Raw genomic sequence first — 21,911 nt, forward strand, 5'->3', positions numbered from 1 at the left:
TAATCCTCAAGAGGAAGCCCACTTTCCCTCTTTCACTATTTAAAAAAAAACCCCAAAACAATAACCTCTGAGTGTAATTTAGCTGACCGTTGCTGTCTAGACTATAACTGTTATCCATCACTAAACAGTGAGACATGGGACTTTCAAGAGATTGAAACAGATAGCTGGTAATTTATCATTATCATTATGATCATAAAATATTCAATCACTTGATCTTCAAAAGGATAAAAAAAACAACCTTTTTTGATACACCATTTTCCTCACAACAATGTCTTTTCCTTACCGAGGACTTAGAAGGGCTGCAATTCTCCTTAGAGAGCTTTTCTATAGTGATGCAGCAAACCTCGAGCAGAACAGGGGTTGCTGTGGAAACGCAGCATCTTCAAAGTTTTGCTCTCTCAAGTCCTTTACTGGCATTAGCAAACAAAAAAACAAAAAGCAAAAAAACAACTTGCGGGTTGCGCTTTTGACAGGGAACACAAATCTGTTGTGCTGTGGTTCACTGACACACTTGTCACATGTGAACCTCAACACAGGTGCCAATCAAATTCACACCTGTCTACTACCACAGAGGTTAGGGTGTGAAAGTTGACATTTTGTTCATTTTTGGAGGATCCTCTTGCGTTTTACTTTGTCGTCCGTCTGGGGGGGGAAAATGCCTATTTGGTCTGAAGCCTGCAGACTCTTATCAGTACTGCTTTTTGAGCATGGTGTACATTCCTGCGTTAAAACCTGTTATTTGTCTTCCATCATGGCTGGATGGGGATTTAAATTTTTTTCCTGAAATTAGCCCTAAAATAGAATTGATTGCAGTCGTTATCCCCGGATTAAGAAAGGTGGTGTCTGGAAAAAGTAGGTGCCCCTAGAGGGTTGCCATGCAGGGATGTCTGCATCTGATATAGGTTAATAGCAGTGATGTGCAGTCAGGGGAGGCAGGGTAGGCACTGCCTCACTCAGGCTAATAAGGAAAAAGAAAAAAAAAGAAATATGATAGTTACAAAAACATTTATTATTTATTTATTATTTTTTAACTTTAATTTGTTAAGATTGTTGCAAAAAATAGTTAAATAAATCATGTAAAACTTGTTGTTTTATCAATAAAAGGCATGCCCTATTCAGGATGGCTTGCCCCTAAAGCTAGCATTTGTGAATGCAGGCTGCTGAGGCAGAGTCTGCTTGTGCCTCTCTCTGGCTTGTGGAATGAAAGCAAACAGTTTCGGAGTTTTGCACGTGTGTAGTCTGTTCTTGCAGTGTCTCAGTATCAACGATGAGGCACATCGCTAACCTGCCTCGCTTTTTTTGAACGGATGTATTTTGACTCCCTCCCACCCTCTTGCTTGCCGTCTTGTGCCTACCCAGCCATGGGCCTCACTGCACGTTACTGGTTAATAGGGCAGACATAGAATTACATTGAAATGATTGAACCTTACTATTGAATGATCGAACAGGCAAATTTTCAAGATCATAAAAAAAAAAATCATACAGAAATCTGCATGCACCAGTTTTAAGGGACCAGGCAGTTGTTTAATGTGAGGCAGACAAAGGTTCTTGTGATCCAGTCCTAAAGGTCCTATGAAATGAAAAAATGTATTTTCATGCTAGTTGGCTCTTTTATCAGCACTTAGATTACATGTGGCGACACGATGGCGCAGTGGTTAGCATGGTCGCCTCACAGCAAGATGGTCCTGGGTTCGAGCCCCGGGGTTGTCCAACCTTGGAGGTCATCCCAGGTCGTCCTCTGTATGGAGTTTGCATGTTCTCCCTGTGGCTGCATGGGTTTCTTCTGGGGGCTCCAGTTTCCTCCCACAGTCCAAAGACATGTAGGTCAGATGGATCGGTCATACTAAATTGTCCCTAGGTGTGAATGTGTTGGCCCTGTGATTGACTGGTGGCCTGTCCAGGGTGTCTCCCCACCTGCTGCCCAATGACTGCTGGGATAGGCTCCAGCATCCCGTGACCCAAATTCGGATAAGTTTCTTGGATAAAGGATGGATGGATGATTGATCCTTATATCATTGCATGTTGTGTTAAGTTATGAAAAGAGGACTGAGAACTACCCTTTTCAAAAGACAAGTTGGAACATGTCCTTTCCCAGTCACATATTAGCTTCTACACATCCCCATGTTTGCCTTAGATTAGGTTTAGTTCAGTTGTAACCATTGACCAACATTATGTTGTTTTTACAGTCCTTCAGAGTAGCACCTCCTTGTTGTCTGTGCTTTCTCTATGGGTGACCATGCCTTTGCTATGAAGACTACACACTGGAACCTCCTACAAGAGGAGTTAAGCACTGCCTCTTCACTTTCACCTTTAGTCAAGTCAAGTCAATTAGGTTGGCCCTGTGATGACCTGGCAGTCTGTCCAAGGTGTCTCCCCGCCTGCTGCCAAATGACTGCTGGGATAGGCTCCAGCATCCCCGTGACCCTGAGAGCAGGATAAGCGGTTCGGCCAATGGATGGATGGAGATCACAAATTACAAATTTGTCTCAGGTTTTCCTGTCCTTAGACCCTCGCATCGGATAAGGAACAACTCTAAAAAAAAAAAACCTTTAACAGGGAGAAAAAATAGGAAGAAACCTCAAGGGAAACAACAGAGGAGGGATATCCCTCCCAAGACAGACAGACGTGCAATGGATGTTGTGTGTACAGAATAAAACACAATTTACAGAATACAGCATTGAAAGAGGATAACAGAATTTTAATGGAATTATAAGATATATGAAGAATATGATGAGGAGGACACTAAGAAGTCTCCAGATACCACCGGTACAGCCTAGGAACTGAGCCACCACCATTATGATTAATGTTTGCCCATATAATGTTGATGACATCCTTTTTTGCTTTCTTCTTTTGCAGCCGGAGAGTGAGGTGTCCACCACGGCTGAAGACTATTCCTCTGAGGTGAGATGGGTTTTCTCTGATAACGTGTCAAAGAATTTCTGCAATTGTTTTCGCCCAACAGAAACATTACAATACTTCCTTAAACATCGATTATCATCTTCTTGGGGAAGAGATTCCAGTGGGTTTGGCTGGGTAGTGTCCTGTATCTTGTTTGATGCAGTTTAACCGGACACAACACAGCTAGCTAGCTGTATGTGATTAATTTTGATTAATAACAAGGGTACAGAAGCTCCGTACACTGGAGTTGATTAAAAATGGAGGTAAAATGAAAATTCAGCAGCACAAAGAAACATTTAGGGAGGACACAACAGTGAACAGTGCTGTCAAAAACTCGATTTATTACTTTCACATATTTATGCTTACTGGTGTGATAATATTTCAAGAGAAAACTTTGCCCGTACTTTGGTCGTAGTAAAATCAACATTTTGAAATTTCTTGGGAGGAACATGTCAGTAAGCAGAAATACTTTCTAATAGCAAGCCAGCTAACTATTACCTCTTAAATCAGGAGGTAGTTTCCATTGTACACAAATCTTAACCTTTAATGGACAGAACTGTGAATTACCAGGTAAACGGGTGCCATGAGATGACTGGGAACCTAATGAAGTCCTCCAAGGATTTTGTCTGGGTATAGTAAATTGGTGAAGCAATTCTTCACTTACAACTCTGCTAGCAAATCCCCTTTCTGCTGCACTTAACTCCGAATTTGTTTTCTTCATTCTGTGGTGAATCAATGAGGTTTCCTGTAACCCACTAACCAAGTCTTTTATGAGTGGCGTTACCTCATCGGGATTCAGTTTGTGCCAACATATGGGTCTAATTTCAAAGCTGGAGTACTGTGGAGAAGCGGCAAAGATGCCTGGTTATCTTTCAAATGGCCATTTTTACAGCACAAATGGTACAGTGAGTAAGAACAGGGCTTACATTTTAGCTGGAGGGGGAGCGAGCGGGAAAGGGAGGGCAGGAGAAAATAAGAGGGGAGACTTAAAGTGGCAGGAGAAGAGGGGAGGAGAGGCGTTACAGAATGAGCTACTTGGGCATCGGTCAGGTATTGTCAGAACCGGGGGAGGAGATACCCTCAAGATACAGTCTGGATAGATAAACATACAGCGAGGTGCAAGGGAAGGAAACTAGTGTATAAAGCAAGCTGCCAATTATTCAGTGTATCTGTTAGGGCTGGACAAATATTAATACCAGTAACAGTTTATTTTATTTTTGGAAATTTAACTCATTTTTGAAATTAGATTTTTTCTTTTTGCTTATTAAAAATCAGGAATTGAATCTTCTTGACAATTTTAACGCCTAACAGACACTAACTGTAAGATGATTTATGGTCGTGTTTTGAGCTTGCATTAATCCATCCATCCATCCATCCCTTATCCGAACCGCTTACCCTGCTGTCAGGGTCGCGGGGATGCTGGAGCCTATCCCAGCAGTCATTGGGCGACAGGCGGGGAGACAGGCCATCACACAGTGCCGACATACACACACACACACATACCTTCTTACCTAGGGGCAGTTTAGTATGGCCAATTCACCTGACCTACATGTCTTTGGACTGTGGGAGGAAACCGGAGCACCCAGAGGAAGAGCTTGCATTAATATAAGGGAATCTTTCAGTTTTAAGTTTACTGCAAAATTCAAGCATACATTTCAAGGGATTTTTATTCGGATGTCAAGGCGAACTCTGTGTAAATGGCCATTTGTGTCAAAAACATTCAATTTAGTAAGCACTCTGCTTTTGACATTAGAAATATAAAAGGTATAATATGAATGATTGGCTGAGTACATGTTGCTTCAGTTTCCTAAGCCTTGTCAAATCCCTCCTGGCAAACCATCCAAACGTCATCGAATGACTTTTGTTTCTTGGCTGCTACAACTGGTGCTTTTCTATCCTTCCCTATGACAGCCTTTTCATTAGGTTCTTCACAACATAACACAGTATTCACATTAGCAAATGGTACAAAACTAATATCATGTTTGCTGCTCAGTCTTAACTAATCTGCCTCCTGCAACTAACTGCTGTGTTCTTCTTTGGATCCTGGCTCAGTGCTAAACTCACTCTTAAAACCCTGCTCTTGTTAAAAGTGTTTCTTCATGTTAAATGCTCTGCTAGCTCCTATTCTCTCCACCCAGGAGGACGCTGAGGTCCTGCAGCAGGTGGCAAAGGAAGGCAGGATGCAGGATATAGAGGATGCACTGGCTGCCAAGACCCTAGCCGTGGAGGAATTAAGCCGCGAGCTTGAGGAATTAAGGTCTGCCTTTGGCACAGAAGGAGTACAACAGGTAACTGTTTTATGAATGCTAAATTTAATGCTAGGTTTTACTGCAGGTTCGAAAAGCAAACTTTCACACCCATCACCTTCTGCGGCCACAACACACAAACCAACTGCACTCCCTGCCAGCCACTCTCCCCTCCCCACCGAACCCCCACCCGCGCTCTTGATCTGTGTTGAGGATGTGCGCCAGCTCTTCCAGAGACAGAAGACCAGGAAGGCACCGGGCCCGGATGGCGTGTCACCCTCCTGTCTGAAAGTCTGTGCTGACCAGCTGGCCCCCATTTTCACACTGATCTTCAACAGATCACTGGAGCGTAGTCAAGTTCTGTCCTGCTTCAAGAGCTCCACTATCATCCTGGTCCCCAAGAAACCCCGTATCATAGGATTAAATGACTTCAGGCCCATTGCCCTAACGTCCGTGGTCATGAAATCCTCCAAGAGACCCGGTGCTGGCCAACCTGAAGGAAATCACTGTCCCCCTGCTCGACCCACAAGTCAGTGGAGGATACAGTCAACATGGGATTGCACTACATCTTCCAGCACTTCGATTCCCAAGTGACGTACGCAAGGGTCCTGTTTGTGGACTTAAGCGCAGCGTTCAACACCATCGTCTGAGATATCCTCCACTCCAAACTCACCCGGCTTACTGTACCGGCCCCCATTTGCCAGTGGACTAAAAACTTCCTGATAGACAGGAGGCAACTGGTGAGGCTGGGGAAAGTCATATCCAGTACCTGGACAATGCGCACTGGCGCCCCCCCAGAGATGTGTGCTCTCCCCTCTGCTCTTCTCCCTCTGCACAAATGACTGCACCTCAGTTGACCCGTCTGTTAAACTCCTGAAGTTTGTGGATGACACAACCATCATTGGCCTTGTCCAGGATGGTGACGAGTCTGCATATAGATGGGAGGTTGGTCAGCTGGCCCTCTGGTGTAGCCTTAATAACCTGGAGCTGAACACGCTCAAAACAGTGGAGATGGGGTGTCCCAGTGGCTCACATGGTAGAGTGCATACCACATAAGGCTGAGTCCTTACTGCAGCGGCCTGGGTTTGAATCTGGCCCAGGCCCACTGCAGTATGTCATCCCCTCTCTCTCCCCTGCCTTTCCTGTCTCTCTCTCTCTCTCTCTCTCTCTCGCTCTCGCTCTCGCTCTACTATCACTATCCAATAAAGGTAGAAAATGCAAAAAAAATATTTTAAAAAAACACAACAGTGGAGATGACAGTGGACTTCAGGAGTCCCCCAACACTGCCCCCCACTTCACCATACTCAACAGCATTGTGTCTGTGGTGAAAACCTACAGATTTCTGGGTTCCACAATCTTCCAGGACCCAAGGTGGGTGTCCAACATAGACACAATCATCAAAAAGGCTCAGCCGAGGATGTACTTTCTCTGCCAGCTGAAGAAATTCAACCTGCCTCAGGAACTGCTGATTCAGTTCTACACTGCAGTAATCCAGTCTGTCCTCTGCACATCCATCACTCTCTGGTTTGGATCGACCACCAAACAGGACAGGGACAGACTACAACGGACAGTTAAGTCTGTAGAGAAAATCAATGGTGCCAACTTGCCCTCCATTAAGGACTTATACACCTCCAGAACCAGAAAACGGGCAGGCAACATCACTGCAGACCCATCACACCCTAATCATAACCTGTTCCAACTCCTCCCCTCTGGTATGCGCTACAGACCACTGTACCCCAAAACAGCCAGATATAGAAACAGTTTCTTTCCGTGGACTGTCATTCAGTTGAACGCTGAACGCTGTCAAATAAATCCAACCATTTTCTATATAGATTGTATATTGGTGACACGGTGGCTCAGTGGTTGGTGCTGTCGCCTCACAGCAAGAAGGTCCTGGGTTCAAACCCTGGGGTTGTCCAACCTTGGGGGTCATCCCAGGTCATCCTCTGTGTGGATTTTGCATGTTCTCCCGTATGTCTGTGGTGGGTTTTCTCCGGGTGCTCCGGTTTCCCCCTTCATCAAAAGAAACATGCATGTTAGGGTTAATACTCCTGTCTGTGCCCCTGACCAAAGCAATGGGAAAAGAACTGGAGTTGGTCCCCGGGCGCAGCATGAAGGCGGCAGCCCACTGCTCCTAGCTACACAGATCACAACCAGGATGGGTTAATTTACAGTAACTGAATTTCCCCAAGGGGATTAATAAAGGAAACCTAAATTTAAAAAACTTAAATATACTGTACTGTACATTGTATGTATACTGGTACACTCTGTCATGTGCATGTACCTCAGGCATGTATTTAAGTAACCTGCTAACATCTATTTCAACATCTCTGATATAATCTCTGTACGATTGCACTTTATCGACTCTTATTTTGTCTGTATAAGTCAATTGTTGTGTGTATATATCTGAAGATTGTTGTGTTGTAGTGTTGTTATTCTATGTTAAGTAAACTGAGAGAGCCACGAAACCTGAGTCAAATTCCATGTATGTGCAAACCTACATGGCCAATACACATGATTCTGATTCTGATTTAAAGTTTTCGTTCACTGCTGCACAGGGTTGTCATTTAGCCTTAGAGGCTAATCTGATGATCACATTGCCCCCACTCTTATACAATGCTTTTGAACTAGCATAATCCGATTTCAGCCTCAGCATGTAAACTATAGCAGGGCCTATAATTTTATACTTTAGCTTGGAATTTAGGTCTTTATTTATACTCAATTTTTCTTCCTTAAGCAATTTACAATAACGCCTTTGATGTAGTTTCAAGCATGCTACACATAGCAAATTCTTTATTATACCTATAAATTAATCTAGCAATTTGTAAACATTAATTAGTGGCGTGCCCTACTTAGCTTGCTGCCACCGCGACCCTACCCCAGAGAAGCGGCTGAAGATGAATGAATGAATGAATGAGTGAATGAATAGTCAGTGGATGTAGTTTTGTCTGTGTTCTAAGAACGTCATCTATTTCCAATCATATGTCATCCTGCGAATTGACTTGAAATTAAAACGTTCACATCGTTTAACTATATTTCTTTAATGATCTTGAATCTGAGTACAGCACTCAGCCGTGCCACATGGGTGCTCATTTGAGCTCAAGCTAAAGATATGTTTGCAATTTAAATAAAAAGAGAACAGACAAAACTGTTTTCAACATAATTTGAGGGTCTAGTCATTGCTTTAACATCAGCACCTTTGTGCTTTACAATCCTGGCTTCACGCTCACCAAAAAAGGCCTCCTATTGCTTTATTGTCTTTGAGCTATTCCTCCTTGAGGAAATTCATTGTGCCATGTCAATATTAATACATTTTTGTTACCTTTGTTTCAGCTGTTTTAATTTTGTTCTATTCTTGCAGCTCCAGGACTTTGAGGCTGCTTTGAAGCAGCGAGATGGCATCATCACCCAGCTCACTGCTAATCTACAGCAGGCTCGCAAAGAGAAGGACGAGATCATGAGAGAATTTCTGGAGATGACAGAACAAAGTCAGAAACTACATATTCAGTTCCAGCAGGTATGGACTTTTATTTATTTCTCCAGTCTCACTGTCTATATGTTATTTTGCTAATACAAAAGCAGCTGTTAGTCTGCGATGAGGAACTTGGATAATTGTAGGCAGGGCATGTTCATTTTGTTATTCTTTTGGAACGCGGCTATCTGCTGTTTCTACTCCCAATGACAGCTGCAAGCAGGTGAGACTTTGAGGAACACCAGCCACAGCAGCACTGCAGCTGATCTTCTGCAGGCCAGGCAGCAGCTCGTCCAGTGCCAGCAGCAGTTGGAGGATCTGAGCTCCCAGGTCAAAGGGTACCAGGAGAGGAGCAATGAGCAGCTGCTGCAGATCAGCCAGCTCCAGCACAAATTTAATGAGATGGAGATGGTGAGCTGACTGCCTAGGGTGTATGCACATGTGTGTTAGCTTCTGCCAGCTTCGTCCTTGAGGCATCAGTCTTCTTCAAGGCAAACAAACAAACAAATAAATAAATAAATAAACATCACATTTAATGTTACACAAATAGTTTTAACCATGAGCAGTTCTCTCAATTGCATGTAGTATTTCTACTTTTTTTCCAGGAAAAAAAAGACTAAAACAAATGAAACCATATTTAAAACAAGTGTAGATATCTTTGGATAAAGTAAAAGGGTAGATCACTCCATAGTTATCAAGAAAATGGCACTTGATTAAATTAAAATTTTCAAACAATTCAACTTGCATTTGAAATGATGCTAGCACTGTATTGATCTGCATTATAAATTATAATAGTGACCTCTACAATTTAAGTGGCAATATATTATTTTTATGTCAACATGACAGTGTGTATTACTAATGCATACTTTTCTTATTAGGCAGGAAGAAAATCAGAAGAATCATTTGCACAAAGGTTTAATGAAAAAGACCGGCTGATAGCCCAACAGGAAAGAGTTATGTTGGAACAAGAGCAGTCCCTAAAAGTCGTAACAGCAAAACTTTCACTTGTGGGCAGAGAAGTCCAGGATTCAGTTGCACAAACCTTGCAGGAGAAAGATCTGCTGATTTCTGAACAGATTGCAATAATTACAGAACATGAGCACTCGCTGACCCTGCTTAGGGAGGAGCTTTCTCAGGTGGGAAGGACCACACAAGAAATTGTTGGTCAGAAGTTGGATGAGAAGGACTTAATCATCGCAGAGCAGGAGAGGGTAATTTCAGAACGTGATTGCTGTCTTACCCAGCTGGAAGATGAGCTGGAGTCCTCTAAGAAACATCTTAATGACCTCCACCAGCGAATGACCTCTAAGGAGCTGGAGCTTGAAAGATGCCTGGATGAGATGGAAAGCACCAAGGGTGATTTAGAGAGCTGTAAGGGTGAGTTGATTAGTTGTAGATTGGACTTGGAGAAAGGGCAAATTGAGTTGGAAAGCTGCAAGAGTGAACTTATGACCTCCAGACAGAAGGAGCGAATGTCATCTAATGAGATCATGCAACTAATGGGCACAGTAGAAGACCTGCAGAAACGTTGTCACCAGGGTAGCATGTCTGAGATGGACACACTCCAAAGGATAGAGAGGGAATCTCTCCAGAAGCTTGAGGTTCTTAGGGCAGAGTTAGATGAGATGTATGGTCAGCAAATTGTGCAGATGAAGCAGGAGCTTAATTTTCAACATGCAGCACAAGTAGAACAGTTGCTGGAGCAACATCGTGCTGAACTTCAGCTAGTAAGAAGCCAGGAGGCACCTCAGAGTCTTAGTGTTACCACTAGCCTGGTAAACGACCTCAATGCTACAGTTATGGAGCTTCAAGAGAGGCTCCAAGAGTCCCAGGCAATGCAAGATAAAGCCATTAATGAACTGAGTCAGGTAGCTCAGGAGAAGCTCAACCTGCAGGCTCAGGTTGAAGATCTTCTCAAAGATCTCCATTCTGCTAAAGATAAAGTGGAGAAGGCCTCTCAGAGACTTGTTTCTCAAGAAAGCCAACAAGGTGAATTGCACCGCCTCCAGGATACTGTCGATAACCTTAGGTCTCAGCTGGCCACTGCTGAGGAAGCTGCACAAGAGGCAGAGACAAAGCATGAGTCTGAGACAACCAACTACAAGATCAAGTTGGAGATGCTTGAGCGGGAAAAGGATGCTGTTCTTGATCGCATGGCTGAGTCACAGGAAGCGGAGCTGGAGAGACTGAGGACACAGCTTCTATTTAGCCATGAGGAGGAGCTCACCCATCTCAGGGAAGACCTACAGAGGGAGAGCTACCTCAATACAGAAAATCTCCTAAACGAAGCCTCTGTCAAACATGACCGAGCTTTGGAAGAGTTGCGTATTTGTTATGAAGACCAGTTGCAGTTATTAGGGAGAGAGAAAGCGGGGTTTGTTACAGAACGTGATGAACTGTTACACCAAATACTTTCACTGAAGGAGGACCTGAAGCTATCTTTGCACAGCTCCAAGGCAGATGAGCTGGTCCAGCAACTTCAAGAACTTCAAGTAGAGGTTGAGGAACTGAGAAAGGGAGGAGCTGAACGTGCTAGGATGGAGAAGGAATTTCAGGCACTGCTGATGAAGACAGAGAAACTAGAAAACCAGTCAAAAGATAAAGAAGAGTCTTGGAAGAACAAACTGATGGAGCAGGTAACCAAACAGGAGGTGTTAATAGAATCAAACAACACTTTGAAAAGAGAGTTGGAGGCAAAACATAAGGATATGGAATCCCTCATGGAGGAGAACAACCAAATACAGCAACAAATGGTTCAGCTGAGGGAGGAACTTGAAAAGCAGCAGACTACTTTCTCATTTGCTGAAAAAAACTTTGATGTGAACTATCAGGAGCTTAAGGAGGAATACACGTGCCTCACTGAAGCAAAGACACAGTTGGAAGCGAAGACACTGAAGGAGACACTTGAGTTAGAGGCAAAAATTGCCAGCCTCCAGTTACAGATTCAGGAGCTTCAGGATGGTCGTAAAGTTATTAAACTAGAAGATGAATACAAAGACAGCAGTGGTTTTATAGAGAAAGATACTACTGAATTGATGGAGAAGCTCAGTGTTGCGATGAGTGAGAATGAAAGCCTGTCTGTGCAGCTCTCTGAAGTTACAGAGCAACTGATTTTTACCAAGGAAAGATTGGGCCAACTAGAAGGAGAGCTGATGTCGGTTAGACAAGAAAATAAGGCAGTCATGGCCCAAAATAATAGCCTGGAGAAAGAACTGGAAGGGGAGCGAGAGATTATAAGAGAGCAGGCAAGATTGCACAATGCTGAAAGCAAAGCTAAGCTTCAGCAAGGGGAGACGACTGCTCAGCCAGTAGCCTCAGTTTGTTCAATTGAGGATCATCACATCCAGATTCTTTCTTTACAAGGGGAGGTAGAGACTCTCCAGTCCCTTTTACAAACAACTGAGGCAGAGCGAGACAGCATTCGGCATGCCCTGGAAGTCCAGAGGCTTTTGCAGACTCCATCTCCAGCAGCAGTCCAGTTTTCAGGGGAGGGACCTGTTGAAGGACGATCCTCCCCGCAGAAGTCCACAGCCTCAGGGTCAAGCAGGCGCAAAAGACGGCAGAGATCGAAGCAAGAGCGCAAATCAAACACTGTTCTGCCAGACAAAAGAGAAGAGAGACAAAGGCAAGAGGAAGAGGAGCCATCAGTGGAGGAAGAGAGGGCTGCGAGTGCTGCAGAGCACGGGGAGCAGGTTTCGATGGAGAGCCAGGTTACTTTGCATTCGCAGCAGAGGGCCAGTAAGGAGGATTCGACTGATGGATACCAGAGAGACAGAGACCACATCAACAAACGGGTAGGCACTCACGCATCTACTGCAGTACTCTCAGCCGAGGCAGCCCCCACTGCCTTTTCTTCCCGTTTTTCATAAATCTGATGAAATAACATGTTTGAAAGGCTTTTCAACTGTTATTGTATGTGAGAAGTAAATACAATTGTGCTTGCTTCAAATTTATCACGATCACAGTCAATACTATCATTGTTTAGTATCAGTGTTATCTTATCAACAATTGATCTTAACACTGATCATTTGTGGGAGGAATTCATAGCCTAAGTAAGGTGTTACCACGGCCGTAAATATGATTTCGATGTTCGAAATGTTTTGTGCCGAAATGTCTCTCTTTCTCTCTTGCGACTGACCGTCTTGATTGCAAATTGCCTGTCTAGAGGCTTGCTCTCAAAGGTAACACTGAATAACACAGACGGACTCTTAGGTCATAAGATATCCCTATGGTTTTTTGTTTGAGCAAACCACTTATTGAAGTGAAGAGGAAATCGAGTGGGAACATGGTTGTCAGGGACAGACTGCATGCACAGCCTGTGTGTGCTTGTTAAACGTGAACATTCTTATCAATATACATCTCATTTCCATCATTAAAAGGGCCACTGTTTTCAGCCATTCTGCAATATTTATGAAAAGCTTTCAGCAGATGCCGCTAAACCTCACAACTGATATGATGTATGATGTACCTTTTTTTTTTTTTAAGGGCTAAAACGACATCTTTCAGTCTGTTAATAGTTGTGAAGCACTGCCGTCTTGTAGAAATGTGTACATTGTAGTTTCTTTCCATCCTGCAGGGAGTAAGGGGTTTGAGGTGAGAAATCATTTTACCCCAGTCACTCCTGTCTGGAATCAGATGTGTTTCAAAATGAAACAAATGCAGATAAACAATAGTTAAATACCGAGAAGATGATTTACACTTGTTCATCAAATTTTATGAACAATTGTGGCAAACCACAATTTTCTTTTTCTAGGCACAAATGAAGATCACTTTTTATCTGAAGAAAATAATAGCATGTCTTTGTATTGAATGTTTCAGATCTGCGTTTGTGAATAACAAATCATGTGTGGGTTTGTTCATATTCTGAATATCTGATACTAACTAAGCAGTGTGCTCGAGTCCTCCGATGCACAAGCGCGTTTTCTCATGCGATATTCACTTCAGACAACTCGCATCACAATTTGCTTTGCGTCATCAATTGCCACCCTGTTCACCTGAGGGGAGGAGGGAACGCAAGCAAGGCTGACGGTGTAAGCAGACATTACGTATGTGTGGCTTACGTTTTCAAAGAAACAGACAAGCATTGCTCACTCTGCAAGTATAAAAGTATATTTCCTTATTTAAAGCAGACAACGCTGGTAGTCTAAATATCTTGGAAAACCTCTGATGCCGGGACTGGCCAAGATTTGATCTGCCTAATAAAATGAATAACACGAAATGAACAATACTGACTCATATGAATTAGTTTTGTAGCTGTTTCTGATGTCAGCTGTTCATTCAGAGGTACACAGATGAATTTAATTATCCATCTTGTTTTTTTTATTGTTTATTTTGTGGTTAATACAAGGCGTCTATTCATATAAGAGTTGTGACTTTTCTTCATTCACTTGGATAATAATAATTTTACACTATAACTTATGATGATAAACACCGGTCCGTGGCATGTCCGTCCTCTATGTCATTAGGTGAAGTGGGGAGACTGAATTGGTTGAGCCGACCGAGATAGTAAAGGGACTGGCTTATTCCCGGACTGGACAACAAATTATACTAGACTTTTAAAGCCAAAATCCTCGACTTTCTTTCCATAATTAATCATTATTTTTACCCATCTAAACCATACATTCAGATTACATAATACTAACCGGCATCTTTACCATGGTTGGAGATTCTCCAGTCTCCGTGTACTGTTGCTGAAATTTTTTGGTCAGGTCGCACCAACTGGTGCAGCGGCAAACACGTACATGTAGGAAACAACACCAGCATGAAAAAAAGATGATGGCGATGCATCTGTTGGACAAGCTACGAGTATTAACATAGTAACAGTGTTACAATGTATTTTGAAGAAGTTTGTAACACATTAGATTGCCTGTGTTAGTTTTGGTCCAAGGATCCTATTTTTACAAGGTTGCAGACTATTTACTGGTGAGCTGATGGCACACAAGCGACAATTATTGCTGCACCTTGTTTGTCGTCCTAGAAAATCATTTGCAACAAGTCCATTTCTCTCTGCCTCCTACATTGTGTTACAACTGTATTGCTGCATTGTTCTACTGTAATAGTCGTTACCATGTTTCAGATGGATAAAAACAGCTTTAAAGCTGTCTTACTTTTGACAAGGCACTGTCGTTTTACAGACTACTTGCTGTTTGGGGAAAAAACTCAGTTATGCAACCACACAATATATCGGTTAATCTGTCAGTATTGGCCAGTAATTGCTTAGAAATGTGTTGTTGGTATTGCTACGGATATCAAAGTTATGCCGGGTATCGTTGCATCGAAATGATAATGCATTAATTTTCGTCAACGACAGGCATTGGTGGAAAGACAGGTGGCGCTTCAGCCTGCAGAGAAATGTCTATAGTGTGGGATATTTTTGTTTCAATGTGACAATTAATAGCCTATCGTGAATGGACACAGTTAATATCTAACTTACTGTCCATCCATCCATTATCCAAACTGCTTATCCTGCTCTCAAGGTAACGGGGATGCTGGAGCCTATCCCAGCAGTCATTGGGCGGCAGGCGGGTAGACACCTGGACAGGCCGCCAGGCCATCGAAGGGAGCATATTTTCCCCCTTTTCGATATGGACAAATATTGTTTACAGTTGCGGCAACAGTGTGATAGTCAACATTTTACTGGGAGGCTTTCAAGTATCGACCTGTAGTAGAACAAATGCAGGAGCAAAGACATTTGAAATGCTAAGCCAGAATAAATGTTGCATGTTTTCTCCATTTAATTTTTGTTCATCTCCTTCACCGAATACAGCCACTTGGAAACAGTGTAGTGTTGACTAATAAATCAGGACAGATCCTGATAAAGGAGTGTTTTTTAGACGCTGGCATCTACACCAACCATCACAGTTACAGTATAATAATGGGGTACCTCCGATGGTGGAAACATGGTGGTTCTGCAGTGAATAATTGATATACTAATAATATTAGTATCTGTATCACCATTGGCCAAAAGGATCATGAAAGTTGTCAGATATCGGCAAAATGTTCAATGTCTGGTATCCTTTGCAACTACCGTACACTAGTTCCTTTCTCTGTAAATGTTTGCTACTTTACTTCCGGTATGCGACGTCTCCTTACACACTGTCAGCCTTGTTTGTATTCCCCACCATCCTCAGGTGAACAGGGTGGCAATTGACTATGCAAAGCAAACTGATGTGAAGTGAATATCCCATGGGGGAAATAAAATGCATTTTTGAATTGGAGGACTTGAGCTAACTGCTCGATTTGTCTCAAAAATCCAACAAATGTGAGCCAATCCGCACGGGATTTGTTATTCACAAAGGCAGATACAAAACTTTAAATACAATATAAAGATATAGTAGGTAAACTGATACGAATCGAATTTAGAAATAGGCTACATTTCAGGAATTCCTTTCTTAGGATACAAATTGGTAGGTGTTTGTGTCTGGGGAAAAGAGATTTGTGATTTACTCTACCTGTCTGTATGACATGATGAGCATGTGTAAAACATGTCTTTCTGCATGTATTTATTGTTTTTCTGCATTTATTTAATTTTGAAACAACTGTCTTGCCATATTTCTGCGTATCTACCACCTGTTCGTTTCAGTGCTGAGCCTCGATACAACGATGCCATTTCACATCAGTTACAAACTGTTTCTGCACCTCCTGGGTTGGAGCGCTACAAATTCCACACATGCCAGTTTTAATGGTTGGGGTGTTGTGTCCAAAAATATCTCTTGAATGCCAAAAAAGTATTAAGAAAAAAAAAAGAAGAAGAAAAGTTGGGCGTCCGGGTAGCATAGCGATCTACTCTGTTGCCTACCAACACATGGATCGCCCGTTCGAATCCCCGTGTTACCTCCGGCTTGGTCTGGCTTCCCTACAGACACAATTGGCCGTGTCTGCGGGTGGGAAGCTGGATGTGGCTATGTGTCCTGGTCGCTGCACTAGCGCCTCCTCTGGTCGGTCGGGGAGCCTGTTCAGAGGGGGGGGGGGCAGCGTGATCCTCCCACGTGCCACGCCCTCCTGGTGAAACTCCTCACTGTCCGGTGAAAAGAAGCGGCTGGCAGCGCCACGTGTCGGGGGAGGCATGCGGTACTCTGCAGCCCTCCCTGGATCGGCAGAAGGGGTGGGGCAGCGACCGGGACGGCTCGAAGAGCGGGGTGATTGGCCAGGTACAATTGGGGGGGGGGGGGGGGGTCAAAAAGAAAAAAAAATGGCTATCAATGCTTTGACACTGGATGTCAACATTTTTTCATTCCAAAAATACACGTTAAAGGTTCAATTTAAGTCTTCACGATTGTGGAGTCTGCAGTATTGAGAGCATATGGCAAGTTTCCTTCCTGTCTTTTGTTTTTTAATGAGTTGCTGCATATAATCCAATTGATATGCTGACTCACCCCTTACAGAGTCCATACAGCCAGACACTGGACTGGATAAATGGCTCTTAAAAAGTGTGTATGGTGCAGAATAATAGAAATGGAAATCAGGCCAATTATAGATGATAATATATTTCACATTTCTTATGCTGCCGCTGTCTAGTCCCTCTCAGGAAGTGTTCCACTGATCGTGCCTCATGTCTTTAACGCCATCATCGTCATCATCGTCGTCTTAAATGTCTACCACTGAACTAACACCATGTTTGATTCACTTATACCTGCAGCTCTTTTTTCCCCCCTCCTTTTTGATTCCTAGGTGAAGAGGGGACATGGGGCGGAGCGGCACGTGGAGCTTGAAGTGCAGCTGGAAGCAGCGGCTCATGGGGAGACCGCTGAGCATGTAAATGTCACTCAAGCACACACCCTGCCCTGTTTTGAGACACAGGTCTTTGATACACCACAATGCAAAAAGTCACACAGAATTTTTTTAACCGTAGATAACGTGAATACAGTCATCCTTGTATCATAAATTGGAATAACGGTCTCCTTAACAGGCCTGGTGTTTGCAGAATTGTAATTTTCCTAATACAATGATGTGTAAGAACAAAAAAGAAATACACTTGCTTCCCTTTAGTCGGGAAATGGCTGTCCCTAACCGGGATTTTTTTAAGCGGCATCAAATTGGTTACTGGCTTGAGGGGACTTTGCAGTGCTGTGTCCAAGTGGGAGCAGACAAACTGTTTTATACGCGATAAATTATGTTAACACAGCCCAAATTATACTGATTTGTGCATGAAATTATGTCTGACATCAGAGGCAGCGAAATCACAATTTTGTAAATGTGGAGCCATAACAAATTACCGCTAATGCACAATGTGAGAAAAGAGTGAACAAAGACTTGCTGGCCCTTGTGTCCTCTGTTATAGCGCTGATGATAACAGGTCCCTTGTGTTATGCTAAGACAGGTGGCCTCTGCCATCGCTGTGCCTGAAAAAATAGCTTTGGTTGAATAATGATGCCATATTATTTGTGCCAGGCTCATTCTACATATGTTATCAGGAGTCTTATTTTTCTTGTGCATTTTAGGATTCATTAATTTAGCACCTCTTTTAGCTACTACTATTATTATTCATATTCATATTCATATTATTCATATTCTGCAGTCAGAAAGTTTATCTTTAAAAAAATTAAAAGGCAGAAAAGGCATGTATCATTGCAGTTCACGCTGGTCATTCATATTTTCGTGCCGTGGTTTAGGGGGAGTGCCGGCTCCAGCTGGCGGCCCAACGCATCAGCCTGTCTCAGATCCACGCTGCCCAGCTCGAGCTACTCCAAGAGCAGACTGATACCCACACATGCTCCCTGGAGCTGGAGCACATGAAAGAGAAGCAGGATCGAGGTAAATAATAGCGGAGCTGAGGCTGGGGGCAGAGTGTTTGACGGCTGGTGTGTATTTGGATCTGTGTATACACCGATGAGCCAAAACACTATGACCACTCACGGGTAAACTGAATAATGTTGATCATCTTCAAACAAGGGCACATGACAAGGTCTGGGTAGATTAGATGTTAAATGAACAATCAGTTCACGTAGTCAACGTGTTGGATGCTGGAGAAATGGGCAGGAGTAAAGACCTGAGCGACTTTGACTAGGGCCAAATTGTAATGGCCTGACAACTGGGTCCGAGCATCTCTGAAACGGCAAGGGATGTGGGTCGCTCCTGGTCAGCAGTGGTGAGCGCCTACCGACAGTGGTCCAACGAGGCACAAACCGGCGACAGGGTGTTGGGCGCCCAAGACTGATTGATGCACGAGGGCAACGAAGGCTATCCTGTCTGGTCTGAACCGACAGAAGGTCTACTGTGGGTGGCACAAGTCACAGAAAATTTTAATGACATTGTTACAGGAGGAATGTGTCACGACACACAGTACATCGCACCCTGCTGTGTATAGGGTTGTGTAGCCACAGACCAGTTAGGGTGCACATAACGATCCCTCTCCACTGTTGAAAGCGCCTACAATGAGCATGCGAATGTCAGAACTGGACTTTGGAGCAGTGGAAGAAGGTCACCTGGTCCGATGACTCCCATTTTCTTTTAGATCACGTGGATGGCCAAGTACGTGGGCACCATTTACCTGGGGAAGTGATGGCACCAGGATGCACTGTGGGAAGTCGACAAGCCGGTGGAGGCAGTGTGATGCTCAGGGCAATGTTCTGCTGGGGAACCTTGGGTCCGGCCACTCGTTGATGTCAATTTGATACATGCCACCTACCTAAACATCGTTGCAGACCAGGTAAACCCTTTCATGGCAATGATATTCCCTGATGCTGGTGGCCTCTTTCAGCAGGATAATGTGCCCTGCCACACGGCACATATTGTTTGGGAATGGTCTGAGGAACATGAAGTGTTAATAGTGTGGCCCTGGCCTCCAAACCTCAGTCTGTTGAGCATCAGTGTGATGTGCTGGACCGACAAGTCCGTTCCATGGCGGCGCCACCTCACAATTTACAGGACTTGAAGGATCTGCTGCTAATGTTTTGGTGCCAGATCCCACAGCACACCTTCAGGGGTCTTGTAGAGTCCATGTCTCGGCGGGTCGGCACTGTTTTGGCGGCACACGTAGGACCAACAGCATATTAGGCAGGTGGGTTTAATGTTTTGGCTGATCGGTGTATATGATTAGCCAAAACATTAAAACCACCTTCCTAATATTGTATAGGTCCCCTTCGTGCCACCAAAACAGCTTTGGTATCTGGCACCAAGACATCAGCAGCAGATCCTTTAATTCCTGTAAGTTGCAAGGTGGGGCCTCCATGGATTGGACCGGTTTTTCCAGCACATCCCACAGATGCTCGATTGGACTGAGATCATTCCTAAACAGTTTTTGCAGTGTGGCAGGGTGCAATATTCTGATGAAAGAGGCCACTGCCATCAGGGAGTACCGTTGCCATGAAGGGGTGTACCTGGTCTGCAATGATGTTTAGGTAGGTGGCATGTGTCAAAGTAACATTCACATAAATGCCAGGACCCAAGGTTTCCCAGCAGAACATTGACCAGAGCATCAAACTGCCTCCGCCGGCTTGCCTTCTTCCTGCAGTGCATCCTGGTGCCATCTCTTCCCCAGGTAAATAACGCACACGCACCCAGCCGTCCACATGATGTAAAAGAAAACTTGTTTCACCAGACCAGGCCACCTTCTTCCGTTGCTCCATGGTCCGGTTCTGAGGCTTACGTGCCCATTGTTGGAGCTTTTGAAGTTCGACAGGGGTCATCATGGGCACTCTGACCGGTCTGCAACTACACAGCCCCTACACAGCAACAAGCTGCAATGCACTGTGTGTTCTGACACCCATCTGTCATAGCCAGCATTAATTTTTTAGCAATTTCAGCTACAGTAGCTCTTCTGTGGGATCGGACCAGACGGTGCTAGCCACGCACCTTGGGCACACATGACCCTGTCGCTGGTTTACCAGTTGTCCTTCTTTGGACCACTTTTGGTAGGTACTGACCACTGCATACCGGGAACACCTCACAAGACTTGCTGTTTTGGAGATGCTGTGACCCAGTCATCTAGCCATCACAATTTGACCCTTGTCAAAGTCACTCAGATCCTTACACTTGTCCATTTTTCACGCTTCCAACACATCAACTTCAAGAACTGACTGTTCACTTGCTGCCTAATATGTCCCACCCCTTGACAGGTGTTGTAATGAGATAATCATTATTCACTTACCTGTCATTGGTTTTAATGTTTTGGCTGATCGGTGTATATTGGTGTGTTTGTTGCAAGGCGGAGGGTAAAAACCAGTTGCATTTGATCCATCAATCAAAATGGTTTCTGTTCTCAACAGAAAGAGACGTTTCTGGTTGGCTACCATGCCAATCGTTCCATTTATGCTTTTTTGATCAAATAACTAAACTGTGAAGGATGGTGATAAACCGTGCAGTCTTTTCCTGTTTTTTTATTTTTTTTCTCCAGATGACGCCAAAACTTTCAAATACCAGAATGTGATACAAGCATTGTCAGAAGAATGCAATCAGCTAATTCTGGTAAATATTACAACCAGATTGTTAGAGTTGTTATTTCTTAAGCTGATTAAATTAAACTGGATAATATTAATTTGCCTTGTTGAAATTACCACAAAATTAACTTTCATTTGTGCTTTCGTTGTCTTTCAACTTTTATTTTTCGTAAGTCATTTTGTAACAATGAAGTGAAAATGTGCTTTATAAAGTTTATTATTATTATCCTATTGTTATTATTCCTAAATTGATTTCTAATCCTGATATCAAAAATGTTCTCCGTTCTTAATCCAACGATCAAGACCTGCAAAACATACTTAAGTTAGTAACTGTGTTTCTACTCGTCCCCCAGTCTTTTGCAAATATTTTTGGTGATGAGTTCTTGGGGTTTATCCATCAAACTGATGCGGAGGGCTGGTCAACCCCTCCAGTTGAAAAAGAAGAATCCAGGGATTCACCGTCTGTCTTACTGGAGGCCAGAGGTGACTGCAACATGCTGGATGAAAGTTTGCAATATGTATTTACAAGAAAAATTGTACTTGTGTTCAAATATACAATCAGTATCTCAGGCAGTGGAAAGCAGGCCTTGTGAAAGAACCATAAAAAAAAAAACGGCTTTGCACCTACAGTACAAAATACACCTACTTAAATATCAAGACTATTCACTATCAGAATTTACTGATGCCTCATATGCAAATATCAAGGCAAAACCTTTGTTTCTCCAACTCCAGAGCTTTACCGAGACCTTCAGCTGGTGAAAGAGAGGATTGAGCAGGAACTTGGGCGATTGACACAGCTCCAGACGGTGCTGAAAGCTGACGGAAACAAGGTGAGGCTCGACTCGATGCAGAACAAATGTTTCTCATTGAGGAACAAGAAGGGATGCTCTTGGCCAAAGTTGAATTGGTCACAGAAAC

The 21,911-nt window shown here is 43.6% G+C and overlaps 1 protein-coding gene across 1 annotated transcript in view; it reads left to right on the top strand.

Annotated features, from left to right (window-relative positions):
• The window catches only part of akap9 (A kinase (PRKA) anchor protein 9), a 93,757-nt gene that overhangs the window by 9,071 nt on the left and 62,775 nt on the right, over positions 1-21,911 (top strand). Inside the window, exons 3-13 of the mRNA XM_056298324.1 lie at positions 2,857-2,901; positions 3,469-3,528; positions 5,037-5,186; positions 8,506-8,661; positions 8,830-9,027; positions 9,495-12,410; positions 17,287-17,370; positions 18,228-18,369; positions 20,951-21,021; positions 21,347-21,476; positions 21,726-21,823. Coding sequence (XP_056154299.1) covers positions 2,857-2,901; positions 3,469-3,528; positions 5,037-5,186; positions 8,506-8,661; positions 8,830-9,027; positions 9,495-12,410; positions 17,287-17,370; positions 18,228-18,369; positions 20,951-21,021; positions 21,347-21,476; positions 21,726-21,823 — 4,050 coding nt within the window. The remainder of the gene's footprint in view (positions 1-2,856; positions 2,902-3,468; positions 3,529-5,036; positions 5,187-8,505; positions 8,662-8,829; positions 9,028-9,494; positions 12,411-17,286; positions 17,371-18,227; positions 18,370-20,950; positions 21,022-21,346; positions 21,477-21,725; positions 21,824-21,911) is intronic.

This window comes from Lampris incognitus, chromosome 18, assembly GCF_029633865.1.
Source record: "Lampris incognitus isolate fLamInc1 chromosome 18, fLamInc1.hap2, whole genome shotgun sequence".
Lineage (NCBI taxonomy): Eukaryota > Metazoa > Chordata > Actinopteri > Lampriformes > Lampridae > Lampris > Lampris incognitus.